The 26,510-nt window shown below is 42.6% G+C and overlaps 1 protein-coding gene and 1 long non-coding RNA gene across 3 annotated transcripts in view; one reads left to right on the forward strand and one right to left on the reverse strand.

Moving 5' to 3' along the window:
* Nucleotides 1-7,186: 7,186 nt before the first annotated feature.
* On the reverse strand, nt 7,187-14,683 carry LOC143652206 (uncharacterized). 2 transcript variants are annotated; one of them, XR_013160486.1, is made up of 3 exons: nt 14,136-14,683; nt 11,774-13,424; nt 7,187-9,123 (listed from the first exon to the last, which is right to left on the reverse strand). It is a non-coding gene; the product is annotated as an uncharacterized LOC143652206 (long non-coding RNA). The 2 variants fall into 2 exon arrangements; XR_013160487.1 differs by lacking the exon at nt 7,187-9,123 and having other exon boundaries at nt 13,030-13,167; nt 13,259-13,424; nt 14,136-14,308.
* Nucleotides 14,684-14,820: 137 nt separating this feature from the next.
* Nucleotides 14,821-26,510, forward strand: part of YY1 (YY1 transcription factor) — a 38,478-nt gene continuing 26,788 nt past the window's right edge. Inside the window, exon 1 of the mRNA XM_077123520.1 lies at nt 14,821-15,584. Coding sequence (XP_076979635.1) covers nt 14,906-15,584 — 679 coding nt within the window. The 5' untranslated portion in view covers nt 14,821-14,905. The remainder of the gene's footprint in view (nt 15,585-26,510) is intronic.

Genomic DNA, 26,510 nt, shown 5'->3' on the forward strand with positions numbered 1-26,510 from the left:
TATGGAATCAGAAGCAGCAGCTCAGGGCTGCCTGGTAAAACCAGCCTGCTACTTGGTATAAGGCAGGGGGCTGGGTCAGCTTAAACCCCAAGAGTATGTAATGGATAAACTACAGACTAAATTTATAAGCACTAAGTGGCAGTAATTAATTAGTTTTACATTTCTCTTTATTGCTGAAGGCCATTTTGCATTGGGAATTGGAAAGAGGGGAAATAACTCTCAATCCAGTTCAGAAAATATTAAGCACCTGACCATACAAGGCTTGGAGGTACTAGGTATTTGCTAACAACTGCAGCCCAAAGTACTGCTGTTGTTAACAGGTGTTGGCTCAATGGTCTCAACTGGCAGAGACTGAGCAGCTTTTTGCTAGAGGCACTGGGACTGAGAGGTGACCAAGAGAAGGTGCCCACATTCCAGGACTGTATAATCCAACAAGGAGAGGTCATAATCAAGTGTTCAAGCAATATATACTATGGGAAAACAGACAGGGTTAAGGCAGGAAAAGGAAGAATGTCGGAGGGGTGGTACTGCTCAGATAGGATGGTGAGGGAAGTTCTCTTTGTGGTGGGAATAGTTCAGCTTAGATCTGAAGTGAGAAAAGGAACAGGCAGAGCAAAAACATGAAAGAGGCGAGGAAAAAGTCTTCCAGGCAGAAGTAATAGCTGGGGAGAAAAGAAATGAGCGGGGGCGGGGGGGAGTGGTATAAGATGAGTTGGAATCATCAGTGAGGGTACCATTCCAGGCCTCACAAGCCTTGGTAAGAAGTCTGCATTTTGTTCTGTGTAACATATGTGTTCTGAAGGGGCTGAAGTAAGGGAATTTCATGATGGGATTTGTCTTTAAAATACTCACTTGGCTGTGGGCAGAGGACACTGCTGGGTCATTGGGAGCTGGGAGATCCAGAGGGAAGGTACTTCAGTGATCCAACCAAGAGATGACTCATGCTTGGCATGTCAGGTTAATAGACGAAACAGAAGCTACTCTAGGTATTTTAAACTGACAAGCGTTAATACAGGAATTAGGAGCTTAAGAAATTACTGGAAAAACAAAACAATGTCTTGGCTGGGGATCCAGGAATGGCTGACCCACCAAAGGAAGTAATACCTCTGTCTAAATCCAGAAGGTAGTGAAATGGGAGGCCCTGCCAGGACTGCCAAGTTCAAGAACATGCAGTCATGGTGGTGTACGTGGGGTCAGAAAATACTGCAACCACTGCTGCAACAAGGGCCTTCCAACATCCAGAAAACTGAGGTACGGACATGGAAGGTGCTACATGTCTCCATGCTGCTTATCAGAAGACAAAACACTGGGAAGGTTGCCTATGCCTTACCTCAGCCTTCCAAATTGGACATGAGACTAAATGATCCTAATTTCCACGCAGGGTTACCAGGGAGTCTAAGATACACAACATTTACCTTTCCAGTTTCAGCAATCTCAGAAGCCACATAGGAAAGTGGATTTGGAGGCAGAGCCCACCTACCATCCATAACTCTGAGAACTAGTTGGGAGGGGAGAAGGAAGACATAATAGGAGTGAGAAATATTTTGCACAGAAACCTGGCATGACCTGTCTGTCCATGGATTAGATGAGGAGCATGAAGGCTGGAGAGCCTGGGTTTCTGGATGTGGTGGGGAAAGAATGAGAAAACTGGGTTTGAGAGCCCCACAGAGGGTTCGTTTAGTTCTGAACAGACAGAATGTCACAAGCTGGAATTTTTCTAGGAAAAAAAAAAGCCCCAAAGCACAACTCATCTGCTGGCTCTATTAATAGCACACAAGGCCAGAGCTGATAAATAGAATGAGTGTGAAATACATACACTAACTCGATATTAAAAAGGGAGGAGGTAAGCAAAGCAAAGAGGAAGACAGAATAAAATGGGGGATATACAGGAAAAGAAAAAAATGAGAAAATGCAAAGGAAAGCAGAAACAGGAAGAAATTGGGGGTTGATGCAAAAAGGAGGAAGAAGGGAGAACTAGGTACACAGAAAGAGGCAGGGAGACAGAGAAAGAGTGGGTGATGCAGTGGCAGTCAGAGCAGGATGCAAGTAGATGAGATTTTGTTCTCTCTCCTGTAAAGAACAACTCTATTTAGTCCACACTAAATATAAAAGACATGCCCTGGTTCTGGCGGCAGTCTCCAACCCCTCTGCCCTGAGGAGCTGACTTAACCAGTGGGAATGGGCTTGATGAGCTTTCTCAGGCCATTTCCGCTTCTTTGTGACCCAGATGTGGGCCGTGACATCTCCTCCTAGCTTCCGGGCCTTGAATGGCAAATGTTATCACTGGCTTGGAGTTGAATAATATAACTGCCTTTTATTCTTTATTCTCTCCTGCCTCACCCAAGATAACCATTGTTAGCTAGGAAGTGTCTATCCTTCTATTCCTTTCTTCATGCTCACATAACATATAAGCATGTACATATACACATGTATTTTTTGGAGGGAGAGCTTTTTAAAACAACAAAAAAGAATAACACTGTACAAAATCTCAATGCACTTCCTTCCTCCCCAGATAGTTGGTCTTCCATACTACGGACACAACCTCCCTTACTGATGGTCATTCCCTTTACTCTACCTTTTGGCTAGCACAAAAAGTGTTCCAATCAACCAATGGGATTGCTAGCTTCAAGAAATGTGGAAGTTTAATTCTGATAGATACTGACGTAGCACCAATCATGATTCCTCCGCCCCACCTCGGGGAAATGGCAATCTGGCAGTTAAGGCATGACACATTTACAAGTGCAACACGGAGTGGGCAGAACACCAACTCCATGCTGCTCAGGAGAGGGTCTGCTCATAAAAGAGAGGGCTGGTGTCAGGCAGGAAAGCTGAGTACATAGCATTCGAGGAGAACATGAAAGGATCAAGTGGCCAGAGGCAGAGCTTAGGGAAGAAGACCATCCAGATGGACAGAAAGCCAAGGAGGGACAAGGCACATTTTGGGACATGGTGATAACGTAAGATGGTGTGACGGTAAGAAAGATATCTTGCAGGGGAGGGGTAGTGGTTAAAAGAAGGCTTCTGAGTAGAGGAAGATTAGGGCCAGAGAGCTAACTTAAGTTACCTGGATGATCAGCGCTTACTACAGCCTATGATCAATTAGGATGAGAGCAAAAAAACCCTTCCAGTTCAACAAACTTCTCAGGTTTGTTGAATTAACTCAGTCCCAGGGTATCTCCAGGGTTGGATTAACTCAGTCCCAGGTCTCTTTTGACTCAAATTCACCAAACTAGTGACTTTCACATACCACGTTCTCCCTGCCCCTTCCTCACCCCCTTAAAGAAAAGAGAGGTTTCATGAAGAGTGCTGGAACACAGTTGGCTTGCTCACCACTCAAGTCCCAGGAGCTAGCAGGGTAGCTACTACATGATTGCACTGGGTATTCAATAAACTGAATTAGATGCTTCCGACTTCTGCAGAAGTCCTGGGGGTAACAGACTGATTATTCCAGTAAAACATTATAAGCAGAATGTTATAAGTAGAGCCGTTAGAACATAGTGACTCTTAGGAAACAGTTTCAGAGATGGAAAGAGCTTAAATTTATTAGAGGAAAATGTATATGTGGTAAGTTTAAGAAATTAAAAAACTTAGTCTTTGGCTATGAGGGAAAAAAGGAAACAACCACAAAACACAGTTATCATTTCATTATCATTAGTTTCTTAAATGGGGAAACCAGTTTCCAACTATAATTTTCCTTCTGATGGGGAAATGTTAGCTGAAGTATCCAGATGATCTGATTAAAATGGGAAATAATGAAAAATAAGTAAGCACAAATTCAAAATATGATTGGGTTTCCACAAGCTTTTATGTTTTATTTTTTTCTGATTATAAAATACATGTTTGATTACTACACACAAAAAGTAAAAAAAAAAAAAAAAAATTACCCCAGAAGCATTCTACATTAATGTTTTGACATATTTACTTTAATTTCTTCCTATACCTTTTCCAGAAAAATTTGAAATTGTATTATATGTACAAATACCCTACATTTTTGCTTACTATTTTATCATAGCCTTTTTTCATGTTATTAAAACCATTTACAAAGTTTATGGCTTTATAATCTTTCACGGATTCTATAAATACAGTCCATCATCTTACTCAGAGCAAACATTTGAGACATGCAGAAATAACTCCCCCTTAATGCTTCACCCTCTCCATCTCACTCCTCTCTTCTCATTCCCAGTTTTTTACATTCTGATGTCCATCAGTATCAGTCAGGAATGGGTCCACTGTGAGTTACTAACACCCCACTATAGTGTCTTACCCAGAAGTCCAGTGGCAGCAGTGACTTCTCTGGCTAACCAGTGCTGGCAGTGACTCTGTAATTCTTAGCCTTTTCCTCACATTCATAAATGGCTGCCGCATCTCTGACCATCACACCAGTTGTTGAGGCAGGAAGGAAGAAGAGGGTTTTTCTTCTTCTGAGGTTTTGTCTTTTTGTTAAGGAAGAGAAGTCTAGTGGCACACATTTTCATTTACATTTCATTGGCCAGAAATGGGTCACATGTACACGCAAAACAATCATTGGCTAAATAAAGGGAATAGATTGCTTTGGTTGTTTAGTCAATCAGGATTTATTCCCTGAGCTGAGAGAGAAGTCCAAGGGAACAATGAATATCTACCTGCTACCTGAAAAAAAAAAAAATCAGGGCTCTCTAAGGAGGGAACATTGGGTACTGGGAGAAGAGTGGCAGTTAGGGTAGACCATGAAGTATCCACCATCGGGACACTATACACTTCTCTTAGCAAATGCAACACATATACATGTGTGACATACAGTAATGTCTTCAACCATCTTCTTTTGTTTAACACTTAGGCTGTTTCTAGACGGTATCTATGATGTATAATCCAAATATAAGTTCAAAGTTGCAAAAGCACCCCATAAACTCTGCATTATTTATTGCACATCTGAATGTTCCTAAACTGTAAAATGTTAATTCCATTTTAACATTACTTACCCTCAGGGCTGTGCTAGTTAAATATGCTAACTTGTATACACTGCTTCAAACACTGCGTGGTACAAGTAAGGGCCATATGAGAATTAGCAGCTGTTATTATTAAACTGGCAGGGATAATAAATATTCTGGATGACAGTCAAGACCCCTTCCTTGCCCCAACACCGGCACCCAAAATCTCAACAAGTTCTTATGGCAAAAATATCTAATAAGATAGTAATTTTATATTTACTTAAGTTTAGAAATATGTAAGTTACAAAATTTGGACCCTAAAAAGAGCAGTTTAAACACAGGAAGGGGAAGTGTGATTTAAAAGCTATACATGTGTGAAAGGGAGCAGTGCCTAGTTTGCCTCTTTGTACTTAATCCTGACGGCATGAACTTACTGCTAGACATGGCAAACTACATTTTAGGTTGGAACCAGAACTGGCATGGTTCTGTTCTCTCATTTAGTAAGCTTTGCATTTGAAGGTTCAATAGAAAAAAAGGGATGAGTGGAGTCCAGGGGAAACTATTAAATGGCCGGAAGATAAGTCTGTGAACAAACCTATAAAATGCCCCTCTCTGCCTATAACGCCAACAGCATTGTTACCTGCTAACTATTGGATTAATATGGCAATCAATAAGACATTCATTTAGACAGGAAATGGTCATTTTGTATAGACACTTTGTTGTGGTGGTTGTCATTACAGGATTTTACTTGCAATACTGTTTGCTTTGAAAAGGCTAGATTAAAGATTCTGTTTGCTTCAACTAAGTAGGTCAAAATAAGATTATCTTTTCAAAGTACAGTCTACTTAAAGGATTTTCTCAGCTCGAATTCCTTTTTGAATATGCTTTTAAGAAATATACATCACATTCTTGTAGTTTGGATCAAGTAATATTCTTTATTTTCTTCAAATTAAAACCAATTCCAAAGAGGGGGAACTAATTCCAATGATGATTTTTCATTGTTTGAAATGAATTTTTTAGATGTTAAATTTCCAAACTTTTTGTTCATTTGCTTACAAATAGGGAAATTCATATCATATAAAAAATCTTAGGGTGGGCCACGGTGGCTCAGCAGGCAGAGTTCTCGCCTGCCATGCCAGAGACCCAGGTTAGATTCTGTCTGCGCATGCAAAAAAAAAAAAAAAAAAAAAATCTTAGACAAGTAAGTTAACATTCAGCATTCCCAGGAATCTGATTCTTTTAAGGCTGACAATAGTGTTGAGTCCAGTGAAAAGGAAGAATCTTCTTCCCTGCTTCTCCTCCCAAAGGCAATCATTAATATTTAGTGTGGTTCAGGCCCTCAGTGCTCAAAAGCTCCCAACCTGGTAACTATGCTCAAGTCTGTGTTGGTGTGAATTTGTGGACCTCAGAAAACCCATGTCCTTTAATCCTCATTCAATATTGCTGGGTAGGAGTTTTCTGATTATCCATGGAGATGTGACATACCCAACTGTGGTGGTGACTTTTGATTAGATGATTTCCATGGAGATGTGTCTCCACCTATTCAAGGTGGGGTTGCTTACAGGAGCCCTTTAAGAGGGAAGCATTTTGGAAAAAGCCACAGAGTCTGTGCAGCCAGAGACCTTTGGAGATGAAGAAGGAAAATGCCCCTGGGGGTGTTTCATTAAACAAGAAGCCAGGAGAGAAAGCAAGCAGACCTCAACATGTTTACCATGTGCCTTTCCAATTGAGAAAGAAACCCTGAATGTCATCGGCTTTCTTGAACCAAGGTACCTTTCCCTACATGCCTTAGGTTGGACATTTCTACAGCCTTGCTTTAGTTGGGACATATTCACGGCCTTAGAAGAGTCAAGCTTGAAGGAGGTGGGAAAGGAAATTTTAGGCAGAGGACAATGAAGGGTCTGAAAGCAAAGGTATGAACTATCACAGTGTCTATACCTAGAGGTCACAGGAGGGATGGGAAAGAAAGTAGGAAGGTTTGGGAATACCATGCTGAGAAACTTGGTCTATTCCAAGTCCCTGAACATCCCTGAAGAGTCTGAACAGGGAGTGATATGATCACATTTGCCAGTTAGAAAAATTCAGTAGCACCTTGGGGAAAGAAGGCCTGGAGGAAAGTAGCCCAGCTGACTAGCAAAGGTTCAGATGAGAGAGAGCCAAGACCTGTGTGAGGAAAGCAGTAGCAAGAATGCAAAAGAGTTGGTTTTGAGGAGTTTTTAGGGGGTAAAATCCTCAAGTTTGGCAAGTGCATATGATAGATAAGGGAGTGAGGGGCATCAGTGATGGCCCTGCACTACAGTCCTGAGCAGGGAGGGGTGGGGGCATTGTGGGACTTCAGTATGGGTGTCTGGATCAGCTGGCCCTGGACTTAGAGCTCTGGGGAAAATCCAGACTAGAGACAGAGGTTTACTCAGAAGACTAGATTAGATGACCCAGGAAAGCACGCAGAACAAGGAGAATAGAGAGGGAAAAACCAGATGCTAGAAGCTGGAGAAGAAAAAGCAAAGAGTGATTAGGTTAAGAAAACAAAGGCAGGGGGACGCCCAGAGATGAAGCAACAGATGATGTCAAATGCAAGAGAGAAGTAAACAAGGTCAGAGAAGTCTTCACTTGTTTGGGTACAAGAGCTTGCTGAGAGAACATCTGGAAGAATGACGGGACACATAAAATTTGGTGTTAAAGAGATAAAGGAAAGACACTGAAGACAGACCTGGGTCTTAGGAAGCTCAGTTGAGAATGAAAGAAGAGAAGGCAGTAGCTAAGAAAAGACACAGGGTCAAGAGAGCCTATTTCTGTTTTTTAAAGCACAAGAAAGACTTACTCTGAAGGAAAAGAGCCAGTAGCCAAGGAGAAATAGAAGGCCCAACAAGATAAGTGGTATGGCAGGGATCCAGAAGAACGAGGAGAGGGGAACACAAGCGCAGGAAAGACCTGGGCAGAAACAGCATTGCATGTCTTGAGAATGGAAGGGGATTCCTGTTGGCTAATTTGTAGAGGAAAAGGGGCACAACTAGACAGCTGATATTTGAGGAAATGAATTCCAAACACTAAATTTCTTAGTAGGAGGCAATATAATCTGGCTACTAGAGGGAGATGGGGGAGATGGAACAGGTATATTTGTTAAAGACTATGAGGAAAGTAATTTGGATAATTTGCTGAGCAAAATGGCTGAAGTGGTTGGCTCAGGACAACTAAAAACATTGTCAGGTGATAAGAACACTCAGCCTTTGGTGCAGACCATGAATAAGTCATGATAAGTATCTACATATATGCATGATTTCCTCCAGTAGATCCCAGGATTTCAGAACTATAAAGACAGATGTGGGTTGATAGAAGAAATGTTTTATGAGACATAAGCAGCATGGAAGCTGAGAATGCTGGTGATCAACCATAAATTCTAGTCTGGGAAAAGGAAAAAGAAGGATTTAAAAAACTGAAGGTCTGAGACCAAAATGGCCTCAGATCATTGGAGAGCAGTTATGAGAGACAGAGAGGATAGGAGGTTTCAGTTGAGGTGGGACATTGGGAGTCTCAGATTCTGGATGTAGTACTGATCTTAGGGATGACAAAGATCAGTATCTAGCAAGTGAAAAGCGGCAGAAACAAAAGCAACTGGAGTGTAGAGGTCAGACTCTAAAAGAGGCTGAGGTGGCTGAAGTCAACCATGGTGCTGATACAACTAGAGTTAGAGGAGGACTGCAGAGCAAGCACCAGGTCTCCAATGAGCACAGGAGAGGGTGAGATCAACAAATGAGATGGTCAGGGGTAGCAGTGCCTTTGGTATGATTTGGTCAGAAATATCTCTAGAAAAGATTCAAGCAATCCATAATTGCATTCTTTTTTTTCCTGACTGCATTTTTAACACATTGACAATGACATTTAAACAAAGTAGCACAGTGACACACTCAATTCCTTCCCCAAGTAGTAAACAGAATGGCACAGTTTAGAATATAATGAAGTCCTTCTTTCCCACCCCCATCCCTGAATCCCCAAGGTTAAATTGTACATGATATAAGGGAGGAAAAAACTATGCCCTCAAGAGTACGAAGTAAGTTCAGTTCCAACTCTGTAAAGGAACGTGGTCCCCTGGAATGTGATGCAGACTCCTCTTTCCTTGTCTCACCAGCTCTGGGCTGCTCGATTTCCAGGAGCAGCAGCTGTCGCACCCCACTGTGATAAAGCACTCTGGGATTTACCCTCACTGGCTGTAAGACCTCTGTACCACAAGAGAAAAAAATACCAGTAAGACACCAGCAGCTGGGCCACAGTTACAGAAACACTTTCAAGAGGAGCTCTACCACCAAGAAACTGAGTTCTGATTGGCAGAGAAAACACTAATGCAGATAGTTTATCCTACCTTTAACAGTAATCCACTTAAACTAGCTCAGAGAAATTAAAACCTTATCACTGCTACTTCAAATCTCTTGTTTAAAACAAACAACAGCTAGCAAATGAGTTCTTATCACCCTAAAAAACTGAGTGAGCACCAGGTCCTGCCTAATGTATTAGACCCCACAGCTAGCAGTGTACAAATGCAAACTTAAAGTGCAGAAGCTGAGCCATGAGTGAGCAGGAGTCAGTTCACTGAGTACTGAGAAGGTTAAGACGGAAATATAAATCTGATCTGGAAAACATGAACACTTTGTCCTCTTTCTTAATAGCTCATACCCGTGGCAGATGTTTTACTTACCATTATTGCTGGTTCCTAAAGCCCCTGAAGACTGGTATTATCATTCCTGTCTCAAGGCTGAAGAAATGAAGAGTTTAGAGGTAAAAAGCCTTTTCTGACTATTACTCAGATGTAAATCAGGACCAGGACCTGAACCCAAGTTTTTGTGGCTTCAGAGTCTATTCATACCCCTGGATCAACTTTTTATCTCCGTAAGTATACATACAGCTGGTCTACCTTCTAAATTCTGGAACTCCAAAATTATTTCCCCCATAATCCCCAAGTTACTGTGGAAACTTTGAACAGGGACCAGCTCAAAAAAAATAAAAAATTTTAAAGTAGGACCTGAGTTTGTAACCATGTGTTGACAAAACCTCAGCCATCCTCAATAGCAATTTTAGGGGATTAGTTTGTTAACTTGATGATTCTGAGGCTAAAATAGGTCTTCTTTGCTGAGTTCTGAGGGCTTGTCCCAAATACTTAGAAATGATGATTTATTTTATATATTCCTTTTCCCCATAGAAAGTAACATTAAAAAAGAAAAAGTCTGGGTTGCAGCCAAGTCCTTTATTGCATATTCACTATCACCCTTCAAGTCACAGCTGAAATGTCCGTTCCTTAAAAAGGCCTCTACCTGACTCGACTAGGATAGGTCTTCCTGTACCTAAACTTCCCACTTCTTCCCAGGACTTATCACAAATGACACTTAAGTATTTTTGAATTATTGTTCACAGCCTATTCTCTCTCTAGACTGCAGACTTCACAAAGACAGGTACTATGTCCATTTTGTTCATAACTGTATCCTCAGTTACTCAAACAGTAGGCACTCAATCAAATGGTGAAGGAACAGCTGGACTCATCCAATGCCCTTGGGAACATAACTCCTCTTTAATGAACATAAAGTCTGTATCAGAAAGGCTGCACATCTTGCTCTATAGATGTAGAGGATGAATTAACCCCCAGGTCTACATAAACTCTTTCCATTCCACCATGCAACCTGCCTCACACACTCGAGTGAATAAATCAACTTCCTGCATTTCTGTACTGCAGTAAGGTTGGAGTGAAAAGAGGTGTGGCTGTGAAAATTACCATGGCTTGATTTAGAATTTTCTATGCATCCTGTTCAAGTGTTCATTATACATTTGTTCAGATGGGAAGGTGGCAGGAGCAATTGCAGCACAAATAAGGTGATCTAGTTTCTTCTTTGGAGGGCACTGTACTAGCAAAGCAGAGGAAAAGTGGAGACTGATTATTACTAAAGAGTTCAACCTTCCTCACATTTATGGGTCATAACCAGATTCATTTACTGTGATAAACCATTTGGCCTCAAAGAAGAATTTAACTAAGACCTTATAAAACTGAAGGACATAGAAGAAAAGGTGTTAACTCAGATTTACAGATAAAGACCTTACCAATTAACATATATGGTTAGGATATTTCACCCTAATTTAAACTTCAAATCTAATAAATACATTGATTTTTGGGGGGTACAAGTATCCCTGTACTTTTCTACAACCAAAAAAAAAAAAATTATAGTTTAGATCAAAAAAACCAGCACCTAGCTTTTCATTTAATTTGGGGTAATTAATTTAGACATGCAAATGTTCATCTTGTTTTTTCTAACTATTCCATCAGAAACTTGTCAGGGATGTGAACTGGAACAGGGTCCTTCCACGGAGACCTGCAGTTTAACAAAATACAGGAAACTCAAGTTCTAGCTGCAACCTCATCACTAAATTGCAATGTGATCTTGAAGGTCCTTTCCCTTCCTCAGTCGATTTCCTATTCTGCAAAGCCAAGAGACTGGACTAGATATTCTGTTCTAACATGCTCAATACTGTAATTGATGTAGAGCACCAAATTACTACTTGAAGTAACTTCAAAAGAACTAGACATTAGAATGGATGGGGAAAAGAAATTTCTTGAGGCAATGAAATTAGTTTGTGGTAAGAGAAATTATTTAGCATGAGTTTATTGCTTGAATCAATCCCAATCTGTTAGAAATAAAAATAGGGTAGAATTCAATTTAACAGTCAACCTCCCTATAATTGATGAGATTCTGTTAACAGAGCAGGGAAAGTGAAGTACCAGCCAACTCTTAATTCACTTTCTTCTTCCAACCACTCCCACTTTCCACTCTCCTTACACGTGTCCCTTCCTAAATTATCTGCTCCTAAAACCAAGTGTAAGCACTTACGGAGGTTTCAGAGAAGCAACTACCGGGATATGAGAAAGATGAGATGTCAAAGGAGCTGCTGGCTAACAGTCCACATCTTTGTCCTACAACTGTCCTGAACAAGTGGCCAAAGGACACATTCTTTACGGAATATTCGTTACATCTCCTCTGTCATTGGTGTGTTCTGACTCAGAGATTCTAGACAGCTTTGTACAACTGTCATGATTCTTCCAATATTATACTTTCTTCTATCGTTGCTGATACTCATTTCCCTGGTATATGGAAGCTTTTCAGAAAGTTGTCACGGTGCTTGAAACTTCATTTTGTTATGTGAATCAAAAGGCAATCATTCCATGTGTTGTGTTGCAGACAACCAGCCATAACCCTTGCCCCATTAGTTGGAAGGATAAAAGCACACAAACACCGGTGTCAGAGAAATACCAGTTTAATCAACACTACTCATTTTCTTGTTGCCAAAGCAAAAGAAATACACAAGGACTCTAGGAGTTTAGCATACTCACTGGCCCAATTCATCCGCTCCATCTCTGGAGTCCCATGGTTCTGAAACTACATTTTAACCTTTTTCATTTTCACCTTCAACAGCTAGTTCTAGTAGGCTAGTCAATACAGTACAATGTCTTTGCATGTCTGGTCATAAATACTCCTTTAAACTAAAGAATGGAAGGAAGAATATCTTCTACCACACAAATATTAAGGCTTACTTGCTCTGGGGCAAGTTTCAAAAGCTATTCGTAGTGTAGGTGCTAGGAGAGTACTTTGGAGCGTCCTAGTGCTTTCTCAACTACCTCTCTTCTGGAGTGATAGTTTTCTCCACTTGATTGTGAACATCTACTGATCTATAACTCAGCAGCTAGGCTGCCTAATTGTGTACTTCCCCTATTTCTCTTGCTATCTTGGTATCTATGGGGAAATTTTAGCTACTTACAAAGACATTTTCCCATCAATTACTAGAGAGTAGAGAAAGTGAAATAACGAAGCATTAAGGTACTGAAAGCTCTCCCACAACTGGTTTTCATTTGTGAAATATTTATGCAGAATTTATAAGCTACAAAGTCAGGATGACTTAATTCAACAGATTTGACTTTGCCAAACTGTGTGGGTGCAGCCCACCAAGGGAAATTACTGATTTTAAAACTCAGATTTAAAGAGAAAACGTTAATTCCTCCCCCACATCTATTTTTCATTCCTTATACTAATATTCTCAAAAAAAAAAGGAAGACCATTATCATTTAGAAAAAAGTACGAACTACATTAGGTAAGAGTCATTTTTTAATTAGAACGTACAAACTTTTCTCTAATACGTTCCCAAGAGGAAACCGGCTGTTTTTCACCAGTTGGATCTAATACTGATATGTTACAGTTCAAAATACACACTGGCGTCAACTGGTCCTTCACTATTACAAAAAAAAAAAAAGTTGATTAGATTGACGTCGAACAAATTCATATGAACATTAAATAGGCCAACAGAGTACAATAAAGACACACCGCCTCCAAGTTTTCAGTTTTTTCAAGATTTACTTTAAAACCAGTAAATCTTTATTTGCAATGCTTTAAAGCAACGGTCTGGTCGCCCAAAAGGATGGATAAGGGCAAAAACCACTTTGCTGCGATGTAGCCATTCGGGAAGGTTTAACTTGCCGCTGATTCGTGCCTGGAAAAAAAATGTGGAATTTTCAACGACGAAACAAAGACTGATGGGAGCATCTATGAAAGAAAAATAGGTGAAGACGGTGGGCACGGAAAGCAATGATTGGCTGGACAGCGAAGAAAGAGCAGCTCAGAAGGAAATTTTAGGGAGCTATAAATAGCGGAACCACACAGCGAGAGCTGCAGGGACCCTGCAGCTCTAACATCTACCGGGAAACAGGCACCCAACGGCTCCTTCTCAGGTTTCCGCGGGTCACAAAAGGATAACGGACATCCTCCCAACGGTGGACCTGGCGTTCCGCGCGACGCTTCCGCCAAGCCCATGGCCGCCCCAGCCCGCGCGCTGCCCACCCGCGCTGGGCCCCGCGGACCTTGCTGGGCGCGGGGACGCGGTACCCGGGGCGAGACGCGGGAGCCGCGGCGAGCGCGGCCGTCGGCGGACATTTTCCACTCCTGCCCTCCCGCCTTTGTTCGCTCGGCCCGCCACTCACCCCGCAGCCAGGCGGCAAGAGCCGGCACTGCCCGAAGCGAAAAAAGAAATACAGGCGGTTCTCGTCAAAACAGACTTTATTGGGGCGACGAGCGGCCGCACGCGCGCCGGCCGCTCCGCCGTACGGCCCCGGGGCCGCCCCAAGCCTCGCTCCGCATTCAGTCGGGTCCTTCCGCCCTTCTCAGCCCGCCCTCTCACAGCTACCTGGCCGCGCGAACCGCTCACCGGCTTCCCGGAACTGCGACTGCAACGGTGACGCCCGCTCCCGAGTGTGGCCCTGGCTTGAAGCGGCGAGTTTTGTTGCAGTTGCACCGCGGCGGGCGGGAGCCGCGCAACCAAGGCAGCAGGTGGCGGTGGCGGTGGCGGTGGCGGCGGCGGTACGCTGACGTCACGCGCCGCTGGCCAGCCAGCGCGCGCGCGGACCATCCCACTCCCTGTACGCTAGCCCCAATCCCCGAGAAGCTCGGGTGAGTGGGTGGGATCGCATTGCCGAAGGAGAAAGATAGATTGGCAGAAAGGGAGGAGCGAGAGGGCAATCGAGCCAGTGGAAAGGAGGCGGGGCGGGTCGAGGCCAGCGCGGAAGTCTCGCGAGGCAGACCCCGAGCGGAGTGTGGCGGCGGCGGCGGCGAGATCTGGGCTCGGGCTGAGGAGTTGGTATTTGTGTGGAAGGAGGCGGAGGCGCTGGAGGAAGGGGGAAGCTGAGCGCCGGTCCGGAGGGCGGGAGGAGGCGCGGCCAGGGCGGGCGGCCGAGGCGAGGCGGGGACCGGAACGAGCAGCGGCCAAGCGAGCGCGGGGCTCACGGAGGCGAGGGAGGCGGGGGAGCCCCGCCGCCGCGGCGCCCGCCCCTTCCCCCCAGTCGCCCGCCCCCTCTCCCCCCGCCCGCTCGCAGCCTTCCTCCCTCTGCCTTCCTTCCCCACGGCCGGCCGCCTCCTTGCCCGCCCGCCCGCAGCTGAGGAGCGGAGGCCGCGGCGGCCGCGGCTGCGGAGCCCTCAGCCATGGCCTCGGGCGACACCCTTTACATCGCCACGGACGGCTCGGAGATGCCGGCCGAGATCGTGGAGCTACACGAGATCGAGGTGGAGACCATCCCGGTGGAGACCATCGAGACCACGGTGGTGGGCGAGGAGGAGGAGGACGACGACGACGACGAGGACGGCGGCGGCGGCGACCACGGCGGCGGGGGCGGCCACGGGCACGCCGGCCACCACCACCACCATCATCACCACCACCACCACCCGCCCATGATCGCGCTGCAGCCGCTCGTCACCGACGACCCGACCCAGGTGCACCACCACCAAGAGGTGATCCTGGTGCAGACGCGCGAGGAGGTGGTGGGCGGCGACGACTCAGATGGGCTGCGCGCCGAGGACGGCTTCGAGGACCAAATCCTCATCCCGGTGCCCGCACCGGCCGGCGGCGACGACGACTACATTGAGCAGACGCTAGTCACCGTGGCGGCGGCCGGGAAGAGCAGCGGTGGCGGCTCGTCGTCGTCGGGCGGCGGCCGCGTCAAGAAGGGCGGCGGCAAGAAGAGCGGCAAGAAGAGTTACCTGAGCGGCGGGGCCGGGGCGGCGGGCGGTGGCGGCGCCGACCCGGGCAACAAGAAGTGGGAGCAGAAGCAGGTGCAGATCAAGACCCTTGAGGGCGAGTTCTCCGTCACCATGTGGTCCTCAGGTGAGCGCCGGCCGCGAGCCCCCGGCCCCGGGATGTTTTTGTTTTGAAGGGAAGCCATGTTTTATGTGTGTGATGGGCGCCGCCATCTTCTTCGCCAGGGCAAGTATGGCGGCCCCAAAAGATGGCGGGCCGGGCGGCGACGGGGGCGCGGCGGCGGCAGCGGCGGGCCGGGGCGGCGGGTCGAAAGATGGCGGCCGGGCCGGCGGGGGGGGGGGGGGAGGCGGCGGCCGGGCGCGCCTAGGCCGCAATGGCGTAGTTTCTCCGAGAGGGGGAAGCGGCGGGCGGGGCGAGCGGGGGAGGGGCGGGCGCGGACCGCGCGCAGAGCAACGGACTCGGCGATCCCCGCACCGCGTGGTAGACAGCCGCACCCGACCCCAGGGGCGGACGCCGACAGAGCGTTGAGGGGACACGGGGCTGGGGTGGGGCAGCGCCAGCGGCCGGGCCTCGCCGGGCCCTGTGGTGTACAGGCCGACACCCGGCGCCGCACTGCCTTTCTCTCTCTGTCCTCTGGGGGGCGACGCTAACTCCCACTCCACCCCAGTGGCCTCCCTCCCCCCAACACTCCACGCCCTGCCGACCCCCATCTCCCTTGATTCTCAACTGCTCCCGGGAAGGCACCTTCCAGAAGGAGGGAGGGGAGCGCCACGCGCGTGGGCGCCTCCAGGCCCTTTGCTCCCAGCCTCGGAGCGCGCGCGGCTGGACCCTGCCCGGGCGGTCACGCTACCCCCGGAGCCTGCGTTTTCTGCGGGGCGGGACTTGGTGTTGCACGTCGGGTTCGCGTGTGCGGGCTCGGCGCGTCAGTTGGAGCCTGCCACCGACGTTGCCAGCGAATTCCTCGCCTTGTCTCCCTTCCGCCTTCCCACTTCTTTCCCCTCCCCCTCCCTCTCCCCAGTACCTAGTGGAAAAGAGCTTTGGATTTTAACGGATAATTCTTAGTCTTTTAAGATTTCATAGAGTTGGGTTTTTTTTTAAGTATTGGTTCTTTGTAAATTGGTTGTTCACTCGCACAGTTATGGAGATTTAATTAGAGTACTCTTAAACTTTGAATGCTTTTTTTTTACTTGGCAGAAAGTTATCTCCTTATTTTCCCGGTTAAAAGAAACATTCAGGAAAACGTCTTTCACTGTTCTAATATTGCTTTGAAGAGAGGCCAGAAAAATATCTAGGGCAAAAAGGACTTATTTGCACATGTGGAATCTTTTCGTTTTTACTTTAGTACTTTTACTGGGCTGGTCATGGTGGCTCAGTGGCAGAGTTCTCGCCTGCCGTGCCGGAGACCCGGGTTCGTTTCCCGGTGCCTGCCGGTGTATTAAAGAAGAAGAAAAGTTGTTACGTATTCATGGTGCTGTCTTTTTTTTTTTTTTCCTTTCACATGGGCAGGCACCGGGAATCGAACCTGGGTCTCCCTCATGGTCTTTTGCTGTTTTCTTTTTGTTGTTGTTAACATTAGTATCCCTTAAACGTGCCGTCCACTAAATTGTTGGTATATTAACTAGAGATTGAGAATAATTCTATTTTAGGTAGTTAATCCAGCACCTAGAATGATTAAATGTAACTCTAAATATACGTCGTAGAGCCCCCTCTCCATAATTATTTTAAAGCTGTTACATAAAAACTCAGAATTGGGTAGAGCCTCAAAATATGGTGACCTTTGAATTAATACAAGATTAAGATTCAGAGAAATGAGTGAAATGTAGAAGATAGAAAGGCTAGGCTGAAAAGCTAGTCCCGTTGTGTCTAGTGAAAGCTCCCAAATTACCATACCTGAAACTGGAACTCAGAGCCCACTGAGTGAAGGGATTGGAGTAACTACCAAAATCTGTTAGCAAGTGTTGCCTGGCGCTGTTGTTCTGAGTAGTAATTTTGAGTTTGGCAGAATGTATGTTTACCTGAAACATACCTTACCTTAGTACTTAATGTTATCGTAAGAGACCTTCCGTATATTTTGGTAGCTCACAATGCTAATGCACTGTTTATGTGGGAAATAAAGCAGTGGTTTTCCATTAATAGGAATGGATTGAAGGGAACGGGTTTTGGTTATTGTTGAATTTGCTGAATTCAGGATACCATTTGAAATTAGATGTCTAGGTAAAGATAGATTCTCTAAATAAAACTAAATTTACTTACCTCCTGATGTGGTCATTCTGATTTTACAATAACTTAGAAAATTTGCATGTTTTACATGTTCTGCATTCAGTCTTAATTCACACCAAATTGCTAACCTACCTTTTTCTAAACTCAGAAAACTTGGTGATGTATGGCTTTGCTTGGTGAATGGGAATGAATCGAGTCAGCCAATCAGAAGAAAGTCTGCGAGGCTTTGCTAATAAGAGTTAATTTGCAATTAAGTCAACATTTGAAATCCCTGTGTAAGTGGCTGCTTACACGGTGGCACAGTTTGGGGGTATTTTAATGTCCATTTCTTTGGAGAGTTGGCTGTCTAACACGTTACAGAGAACTATGTGTAAAAGGTATTATAAGTATATGAAGGTTAAAAAAAACATTATGTGGCCTATTTTCAGATGTGTTTTGTAGTTAACCAGCTCCTTTCTTTGTTTTTGTAGTTTGGACTTGTTACCAAAGAGAAACTCGATAGCTTGTGGTGAACTATGCATATCCCAAGTTCAAATTCTGAATATAGTTTCATCTTTAGACCTGAAAAATAACACCAGATTGTGAATGCAGATTTTAAACCTGAAGGGTTCTTAGAGATCTAATTGTACCTGCCTCCCACCCTTTTTAACTAAAACATAATACACAAGCCGTAAAATTTACCTTTTTTTAAATATACAGTTCAGTATCTTTTTTTTTTTTAAGCTTATTGTTTCAACTCTCCCTTACCCACTCACTTTTTGTTGGTTTGGTTTTTTGTTGTGAAATATAGCATATATACAAAAAAACCAATAAATTTCCAAGTACATTTTAATAAGTAGTGATAGGACAGATTTTAAAGTTTGGTTTAGGTTACGGTTCCACGATTTTTTCTTTTTTTCTCCTAGCTGCTCTAAGACACTGGAGACCAATAGAAAGACCAATATAATGATTCAGCAGTCATACTCATTTGTTAAATCCTTTCTTTGTTATATTCCTTCTCATTAAATAATATACATACATAAAAGCAGTGAGTACATTGCAACAATTAGTTGTAGAACAGATTTCAGAGTTTGGTATGGATTACAGTTCCACAGTTTTAGTTTTTTTTTTTCTGGCTGCTCTCAGGTACTAGAGGCTAAAAGAAATATCAGTATAATGATTCAGCACTCATACTCATTTGTTAAACCCTACCTTCTGTGTATAACTCCACCATCACCTTTGATCTTTCTCCCACTTTTGGGGATATTTGTGCTATGCCCATTATAACTTTTTCATATTGGAAGGGGCTGTTGATAATATGGGATAGGGGGATGGAACCAGTTGATATTCTGGAAGGGCTGGCCCCTCTGCATTCAGGACTTACCTGGTCCAGACCCATCTGGAGTCAGTAGTCTTTTAATATATGCATTAGGTTGAGCATCCGTCACCATTGAGTGATTCCAGAAGTTCTCCTCATCCTAACAGGGAACCCTGTACCTGTTACCAGTTGCTCCCTCACCCACCCCCCACCTCCCGCAACAACTAGTCTACTCTCTCTCTGTGATTTGCCTATTCTGGGAATTTCATATTATGGAATTATACAATGTGTGGCCTTTTGTGTCTGGCTTCTAAGCATGTTTTCAAGGTTCATCCATGTCGTAAATGTATTGGTACTTTATTCAGTTTTATGCCTGAATAATAGTCCATTGTATAGCTGTATCACAGAAACTGCTTGTTTTTGCAAGTGAGAAAATTATGGTCTGGGTAGGCTGAGCATGTTTCAATATTTGATTACAGTTCAGTTGCGTTTGGAATATTTTCAATCAGCTGTTTTAAAGTCAGTGAATATTTCAGTGCTACCAGATTTAGACCACACTCATGTCTTTTTTTCCTTAGATAGTCACCACCATTATAAGAGTGATTTCCCATTTTATAAAGTTTATTATGAAATTAAGTAGGGAAGCTAATGAATAAGACCTGAGCATTTAAAACATTTAGTTTTGAGAGAAACCTGGAAAGTTTTAAAATCTCAAGATTTCATGTAGTTAGAAATTGTGACCTTTACTAAGGCTGCTGTTATTTTAGACTGAATATAGAACCACTTTGTTCTAGATTGAGCAAAACATTTAAGACCAGAAGACCTTTGGATATTAAAATCAGTAAATTGAAAGGTGGAGGAGTATTAAATTCTTCTTAATTTTATAGATTCAGTAAGTTCAGATTTGCTAAAAATTATTAGTTTTGGTCATTTGCCATTCCTATATGGGTTTTTCATCTCTTCATTTTATACTGTGCTATTTATCATTACATTAGCAGTAGAGATACCAAAAACAGATTCCCGTGGAGCCAAATCAAAGCAGCCCTCCAAAGCAGTCAAGTCATCCTTCTGACCTCCAGAGGGCAGCCTTTATCGTAGATCCTTTTTCCTCATCTGGGACTCTTGAAGCCTTAACTTCCTGATAAAGCCTCTTGTGCTGCCTGACTCCCCACTCTAGATTTTTAACCTTTTGTTTTCCCTCGCACTGTCAACAGCCACCTCTTCCCATGGGAAAAGGAAAAAAAAATCCACATCGGGAAAAGGTCAGGTCTCCGGAACTAACCGCAATGAGCATTTTCGGCTTTAGGAAGAGAAGGTGGTAGGGGGTGGGGCGGACAAATGCCAGCCTCCTAGCAATTAGGTGGATATTTTAAAAATCATTTTTGCTTGTTGGATTTTTTGTTTTGTTTTATGTTTGAAGTCTACTTAGTAAGACTTTTTGGTCTGTTTTAAGGCTGGAAAAGTTAAAGGCCCATAATAGACTATTGGCAGCAGAACACTGATTAGATTGAACGTTTCGGAAAATTTGCATTCTTTTGGTTAATTCCTGAGCTGCTCTTTCCAGGTGACCATATTATTCTCTCTATGCTCTTACCAATTCTATTATATGCACTAGGTTGAGCATCTATCTTACCATTTTATGTGGGGAAGAGTAAGTGAAAATGAAAATTTCTGTAATTTTTAAAACACTTAAAATTAAAACTAAATATTTACCAGTAAGTTGTATTTTATAGTATTGCTGGATAAACATCCAAACCTCGCATTTTAAAATTTTGGTATCTGAAACAGTACTTGGATTTTGAAAATCACGTGTGAATTTCATTACTGTTAGCAGAATATTAGGAAGAAGTAGGTAGATAGTGGAAGTTAGTTGACTTTCATTTCTGTAGGTTTATATGTTCGTGTGTATGGTGGACCAGAAGTGGAGGGTGACCATTTTGTAACCCTAAGAATCCTATGTTAGTAGGTCCTTTTCTGTTACATATAACAAGCCCAGTGAGGTCCGGAAATCATACTATATAACAGCATCACATTTCTTCTAGAGAGGCCATAGACGAAAGTATATGGCCTTGGTTTGTCTTTTAACTTCTGACCTTCGGATCTTTTTAATTAATTAATTAATTTTTAAAATGCTTTTATTGTAAAATATAATGTATATACAAGGTGTATACAAAGCAAATTAAAAAAAAGCAACTTTCAAAGCACACTTCAATGGGTAGTTACAGAACAGATACCAGAGTTCGTCATGAGCTACCATTCCGTCATCTTAGATTTTCCCTTCTAGCTGCTCCAAAACACTGGGAGCTAGAAGGAATATAAATATAGTGATTCAGCACTCATTCTCGTTTGTTAAATTCTATTTTTTCTGTTATATCTTTTCCTTCTGCTTTGATCCTTCTCCCAATCTATAGGGATCTTTGGGCCCATTCATACTTTTTCATATTGAGAAGGGGTGTTGACACTAAAGGACAGGGCAATGTGATTAATTGATAATCTTGGAGAGGCTTGTCCCTCTGGGTTTCAGGATTTATCTGACCTAGGAACTCTCCTGAAATTATAGGTTTCAGGAAAGCAAACAGTGTGTGAAACTTTTATAGAGTCTCAGTTCGAGCCCTGGGTGTTCTTAAGAGGTAACAGGAGTGATGTTGGTTGGGGTTTAGCAAACCATGGCAATTAGCACTATCTAACTGAAGCTCGCATTAGCCTCCAGAATAACCTCTTGACTACATTTGCTTTCTCTTGGCCACTGATGCCTTATTTTATTACACTACACTTCTTTTCCCCTTTTTGGTCCAGAAGGCTTTGTTGATCCCACAGTGCCAGAGCCAGACTCATCCCTGGGAGCCACGCCCCACCAGAGAGACTTTCACCCCTGAATATCATGTCCTGCGTGAGGGGGTAGGGCAGTAATTTTCCTTTAGATTTGAGCTTAGAGAGAAATTTCTTTATTCTTTATGTTTCAAGATTCTTCTTTTTTTTTTTTTTTTTTAATTTTTTAAAAACAAAACATACAGACACAAACGTTCTTACCATATGATCATTCCATTCTTGGTATATAATCAGAAACTTACAATATTATCACATAGTTGTATATTCATCACTATAATCATTTCCTAGAACATTTGCATCAATTCAGAAAAAGAAATGAAAAGAAAAAATAAAAAATCTCATACATACCATACCCCTCACCCTCCCCATTGACTGCTAGTATTTCCATCTACCCAATATATTTTAGCCTTTGTTTCCCCTATTTTTTTCTATACCCCTTACCACTCCCTTTTATTGATCACTAGCATTTCAGTCTACTAAGTTTATTTTAACATTTGTTCCCCCTATTATTTATTTTTAATCCATATGTTTTACTCATCTGTCTGTACCGTAGATAAAAGGAGCGTCAGACACAAGGTTTCCACAATTACATAGTCACATTGCGAAAGCAAGAAACATGGCTACTGGAACACAGTTCTACATTTTCAGGCACTTCCCTCCAGCCTCTCCGATTTACCTTATAAAAAGGTAATATCTATATAATGTGTAAGAATAACCTCCAAGAGAACCTCTCAACTCTGTTTGAAATCTCTCAGCCATTGATACTTTATTTTGCCTCATTTCTCCCCCCTTTTTGACCTTCAGATCTTTGTAAAATGAATTGTCAGAGTAGGGAGATCCCTAAAATGACTTTCAACTCCTTTTAGCAAAGAAATTTTCCTTTACAAGTTCCTACGTCACAATAGGAAGCATATACTCAATTAGTTTTTTATTTATTTAGTTGTTAACATTTCTAATTTGTGGTAATAAATTTGGTTCCTACATTAAATTCCTAAATTCTTAACATGGGCTAAAACAGGGCCTCTTAATTTTACCTCTGTAGATCTAGTCACACATAATCTGAGATTTTCTGGATTTACTAATCAGATATTGCATGTCTGCCTAAAAATCCCTCAGAAACCCTGTTTCAGTAAAATCCAAGCTCCTTATCGTAACCTGCAAGGCCATGAAACTTCCTCTGCTTTCTTTTCTGACATCTCTGCTGTTATTACGCCCCAGTTTTACTGGCCTTCTTTCAGTGCCTTGAATTTGTTCCTTTGCATTTGCTGTTATATCTGCTTCCAGTACACTGGATGATGGGAGGTATTTGCATTCTTAGTGTCTTGTTATTCAAGTCTTAGCTCTAAGAGGCCTTCCTGTTGGTGGATCCAAATTTGCACTCCCTCATCCCCTCACTATCCCATCACCTGTTTTTATGTTCTTTGTAGTAATATCGGAAATTGTGTGACTTTTAAAAAATTTGTTATTGTCTATTGCTTCTTGAGGAATGTAAGCTCTGTCCTGTATCCCTGCAGCCTAGAATAGCATGAGGCATAGAAGATGCTTGATAAATAATTGAGTGAATGGATGCATGGAAATTGTCCCACAAGGGAGAATCATGTCTTTTATAGACCAAAATACCATGTTTTGGGTCTATTCCTACATAGATGGAAAAGAAATATTAATTGTTGGGAGAAAGTAGAGAAGGGTTAGAAGGTTGGAAAAAGTTTTTAGAGTCAGGTGTTGGTTGAAATTCTAAATCTGCCATTTACTGTGTTTCTTTAGAACTATTACTTGACATTTCTAAGGCTCGCTTTCTTTAGCCATAAACACAGGGTTAATACCTCAAAGGTTTTGTTTGGATTGAGAAATATGACATTTGCACTCAGTTAATGACATGTCCCTTTTTAAAGACTTAGAAAAAAGTGAGAAATAGCCTATGTCTGATATTTACCTGTTGCTTAACAGTGAAGTCTAAATATTTAGCTTGTGCCAGTTTCACTGAAGTTTTGGGTGGTGCCTGTGGTGAATAAACAAATAAAAAGGTTAATTAGTGTAAACAGAAAATCAGGATCAAGAGAAAAAGGAAGCAGCGTCAACCCACTTGTGGTGTCTGTACTTTGCAATCAAGGTAAAAATTTAGGCAATTATACCACCTTTATCTGATACATTAAGATGACAAAAACTTCTAAGGAAATCATGCTTTTCTTAGTTCTGAATTCTGAAATAAGCTGCTTGACATACAGAGGGGACCACTGAGTAACAGTAATGCCCAGTGACTTGGTATTCAACCAAGTATAGTCATATTTCTCAGTGGGGTCTTAGAGCTGCCAGAGTCTTAAAATGTAACCTAATTAAAAAAAAATTTAATCCAATAAAGATGGTTAACTTGCTGTGGTCTTGACATGTTTATGGTAGCTTTTTAAAAAAGTTGAACATAATCATTAAGCCTCATGGGAGAATACCTTATGTTATCTAATTGCTAAAATCCCAATTTTAGAAGTGTAAACTGTGAAGGAAAAGAAAGTCCAGTAGCATAAATGAAATACAATAATAATTTGAATGTGGCTGTTATGTATGAGTTGACATTTAGTTTAGAAATCATACTGAAGGGCAGCGTCTTTGATTTATGTGGTTAACATACTGATAGGCTGAATAATGGTCTCCAAAGATATCCAGGTTTTAATTTCTTGAAACTTGTGCATATTGCTTCATATGGTAAAAGGAATTTTGAAGATGTGATTAAGGATTTTCAGATGAGGAAATTATCCTAGATTAATGTCCTCACAAATGTCCTTATTGGTAGAGGCAGGGGGAGAAATTGACTAAAGAAAAGGAAGTGTAGGAGAGGTGAGGACCTGAGTATTTAACCAAGAAGTTGGAGTGATTCAAAGAAGGGGTCTTGAGCCCAGGAATGCAGGGGACTTCCAGAACGTGGAAAACGAAGGTGCAAGGGGCCAGATTCTTCCCTGGAACTTCCAGAAGGAATTGGTCTTGCTGACACATTGATTTTAGCCCAGTAAAGCTGATTTTGGCCCTCTGTCTGCTGATTCAGAATTGTAAGAGAATAAATTTTGTAGGTTTTTTTTTTTAATTTCAAAAAAATGTTTTAAGATTTTGTGATTTGTTATATATGCCTGTAACAGGAAACTAATACATGGACTAGCATCCCTTGTGCTTTAGTCTGCAGCTACTTGGCCAAGTCCCTGTTATATGAAAGGCATCATAGCTATTACCAAACAACATAAGACCTGGTACTGTCCTTTAACCTAGGAGGGGAAGAGAAAAGTGCACTGCACTTGAGGAGTCAATGGATGGCATTTAGTGTGTGTTTGAGCCTAAGATAGGTGGTGTTCTCATTATTTAATAAATGGTGAAGCAGGGTTCAGAGTGGAGGCTGTAGTGACAGGAACAAAAGGCCTCTTGAAGAAAAGCGATCTTCATCTGGACTTTGGAGATGGTCTGGATTTAGATGGGTTATGAGAGAAGGGTGAGAAGGTAGATTAGTTTATTAGTTAGCCTTTTTTCAGACATGGAATAGTACATTCTGAGAAAACCAATTTTGTTGAAATGTGGAGGGCAGGTGAGATGCCATTGATTGACCCCTTCTGGACCTGTAGAGTACTTCCCATCCTTTCTACTTAGTTACTTGAGTTGTATCTTTTTGACTTTAGGTTATTTGGGGGAGTCTTTGCTTTGCCTCTCAAACTAGATCGGGAGTGATTTTCACTTTAGTATCATAGAAGGAAAATGAATGAATGGCTAGGAGGCAGGGATGGTGCAGGGACTTATACTTTTTTACCTTTTTATTAGTATTATATGCAAAAGCAAAGAATGTTTTGAAAATGAAGATGGGGCAGTGTGACAGTGGCTCAGTGGCAGAATTCTTGCCTGCCATGCTGGAGACCCGGGTTTGATTCCCAGTGCCTGCCTATGGGGTAAAAAAAGAAGATGAATTGGGGTGCACAGTGGTTCTGTGGTGGAACGTTGCCTTCTATGTGGGAGACCTGGGTTTGCTTCCTGGACCATGCACCAAAAAAAAAAGATGATGAATTGGTTGTCCTGCTGAAGTATTTCATAGTGTGTGCCCCCTTTATGGGTGGTGTTGGCTAGACTTTGTTTCTCCACACCTTCCATCTTGGGCCATTAACTTTGATCTGGCTGTTTTAGGTCATTTGTATTTAACCAGTGTGTTGCTGAGTGTTGGAATCACTTAGTGGTAATTTTGGTTAGAAGTTTCCAACGTGACACTTTCTTCCAGCTACCCTACCCCTTTGAATCAGTACCTAGTTCTGTTCTCCACTCTTCTTCCAAATGGAAATTCTGAGATTTGGATTTAATTTACCTAGCCCAGTTGAATTCTAGTCATCATAATCATAAACAAGTTACACTGGTTACAGAAACTGATTTCAGTGAAATTCCTAACATGGGTTAACCCTGTCCCCTTGAAATAATGAAAGGATAATTAAAATAAACAGTCGTGCCATCAAGGAAAACTCCATTAGGGATTATATATATCCAACCATCTTTAAAGCAGATTTAGAAGCTTTGCTTTGTTGAACATACTTTACCTAAAGTGTATTTAATATTCCATCATTGCCAGTCAGTGGAAATCATAAGTGTCCATAGCATATTTAACACCCAGAGTAGATCATTTAAGGCTTTTCCACTATACCAGCAAACCTATTCTCAGTAGTAAGAAATTAAAGCAATATCAATAATGGCCA

This window comes from Tamandua tetradactyla, chromosome 12 (genome assembly GCF_023851605.1).
Source record: "Tamandua tetradactyla isolate mTamTet1 chromosome 12, mTamTet1.pri, whole genome shotgun sequence".
Lineage (NCBI taxonomy): Eukaryota > Metazoa > Chordata > Mammalia > Pilosa > Myrmecophagidae > Tamandua > Tamandua tetradactyla.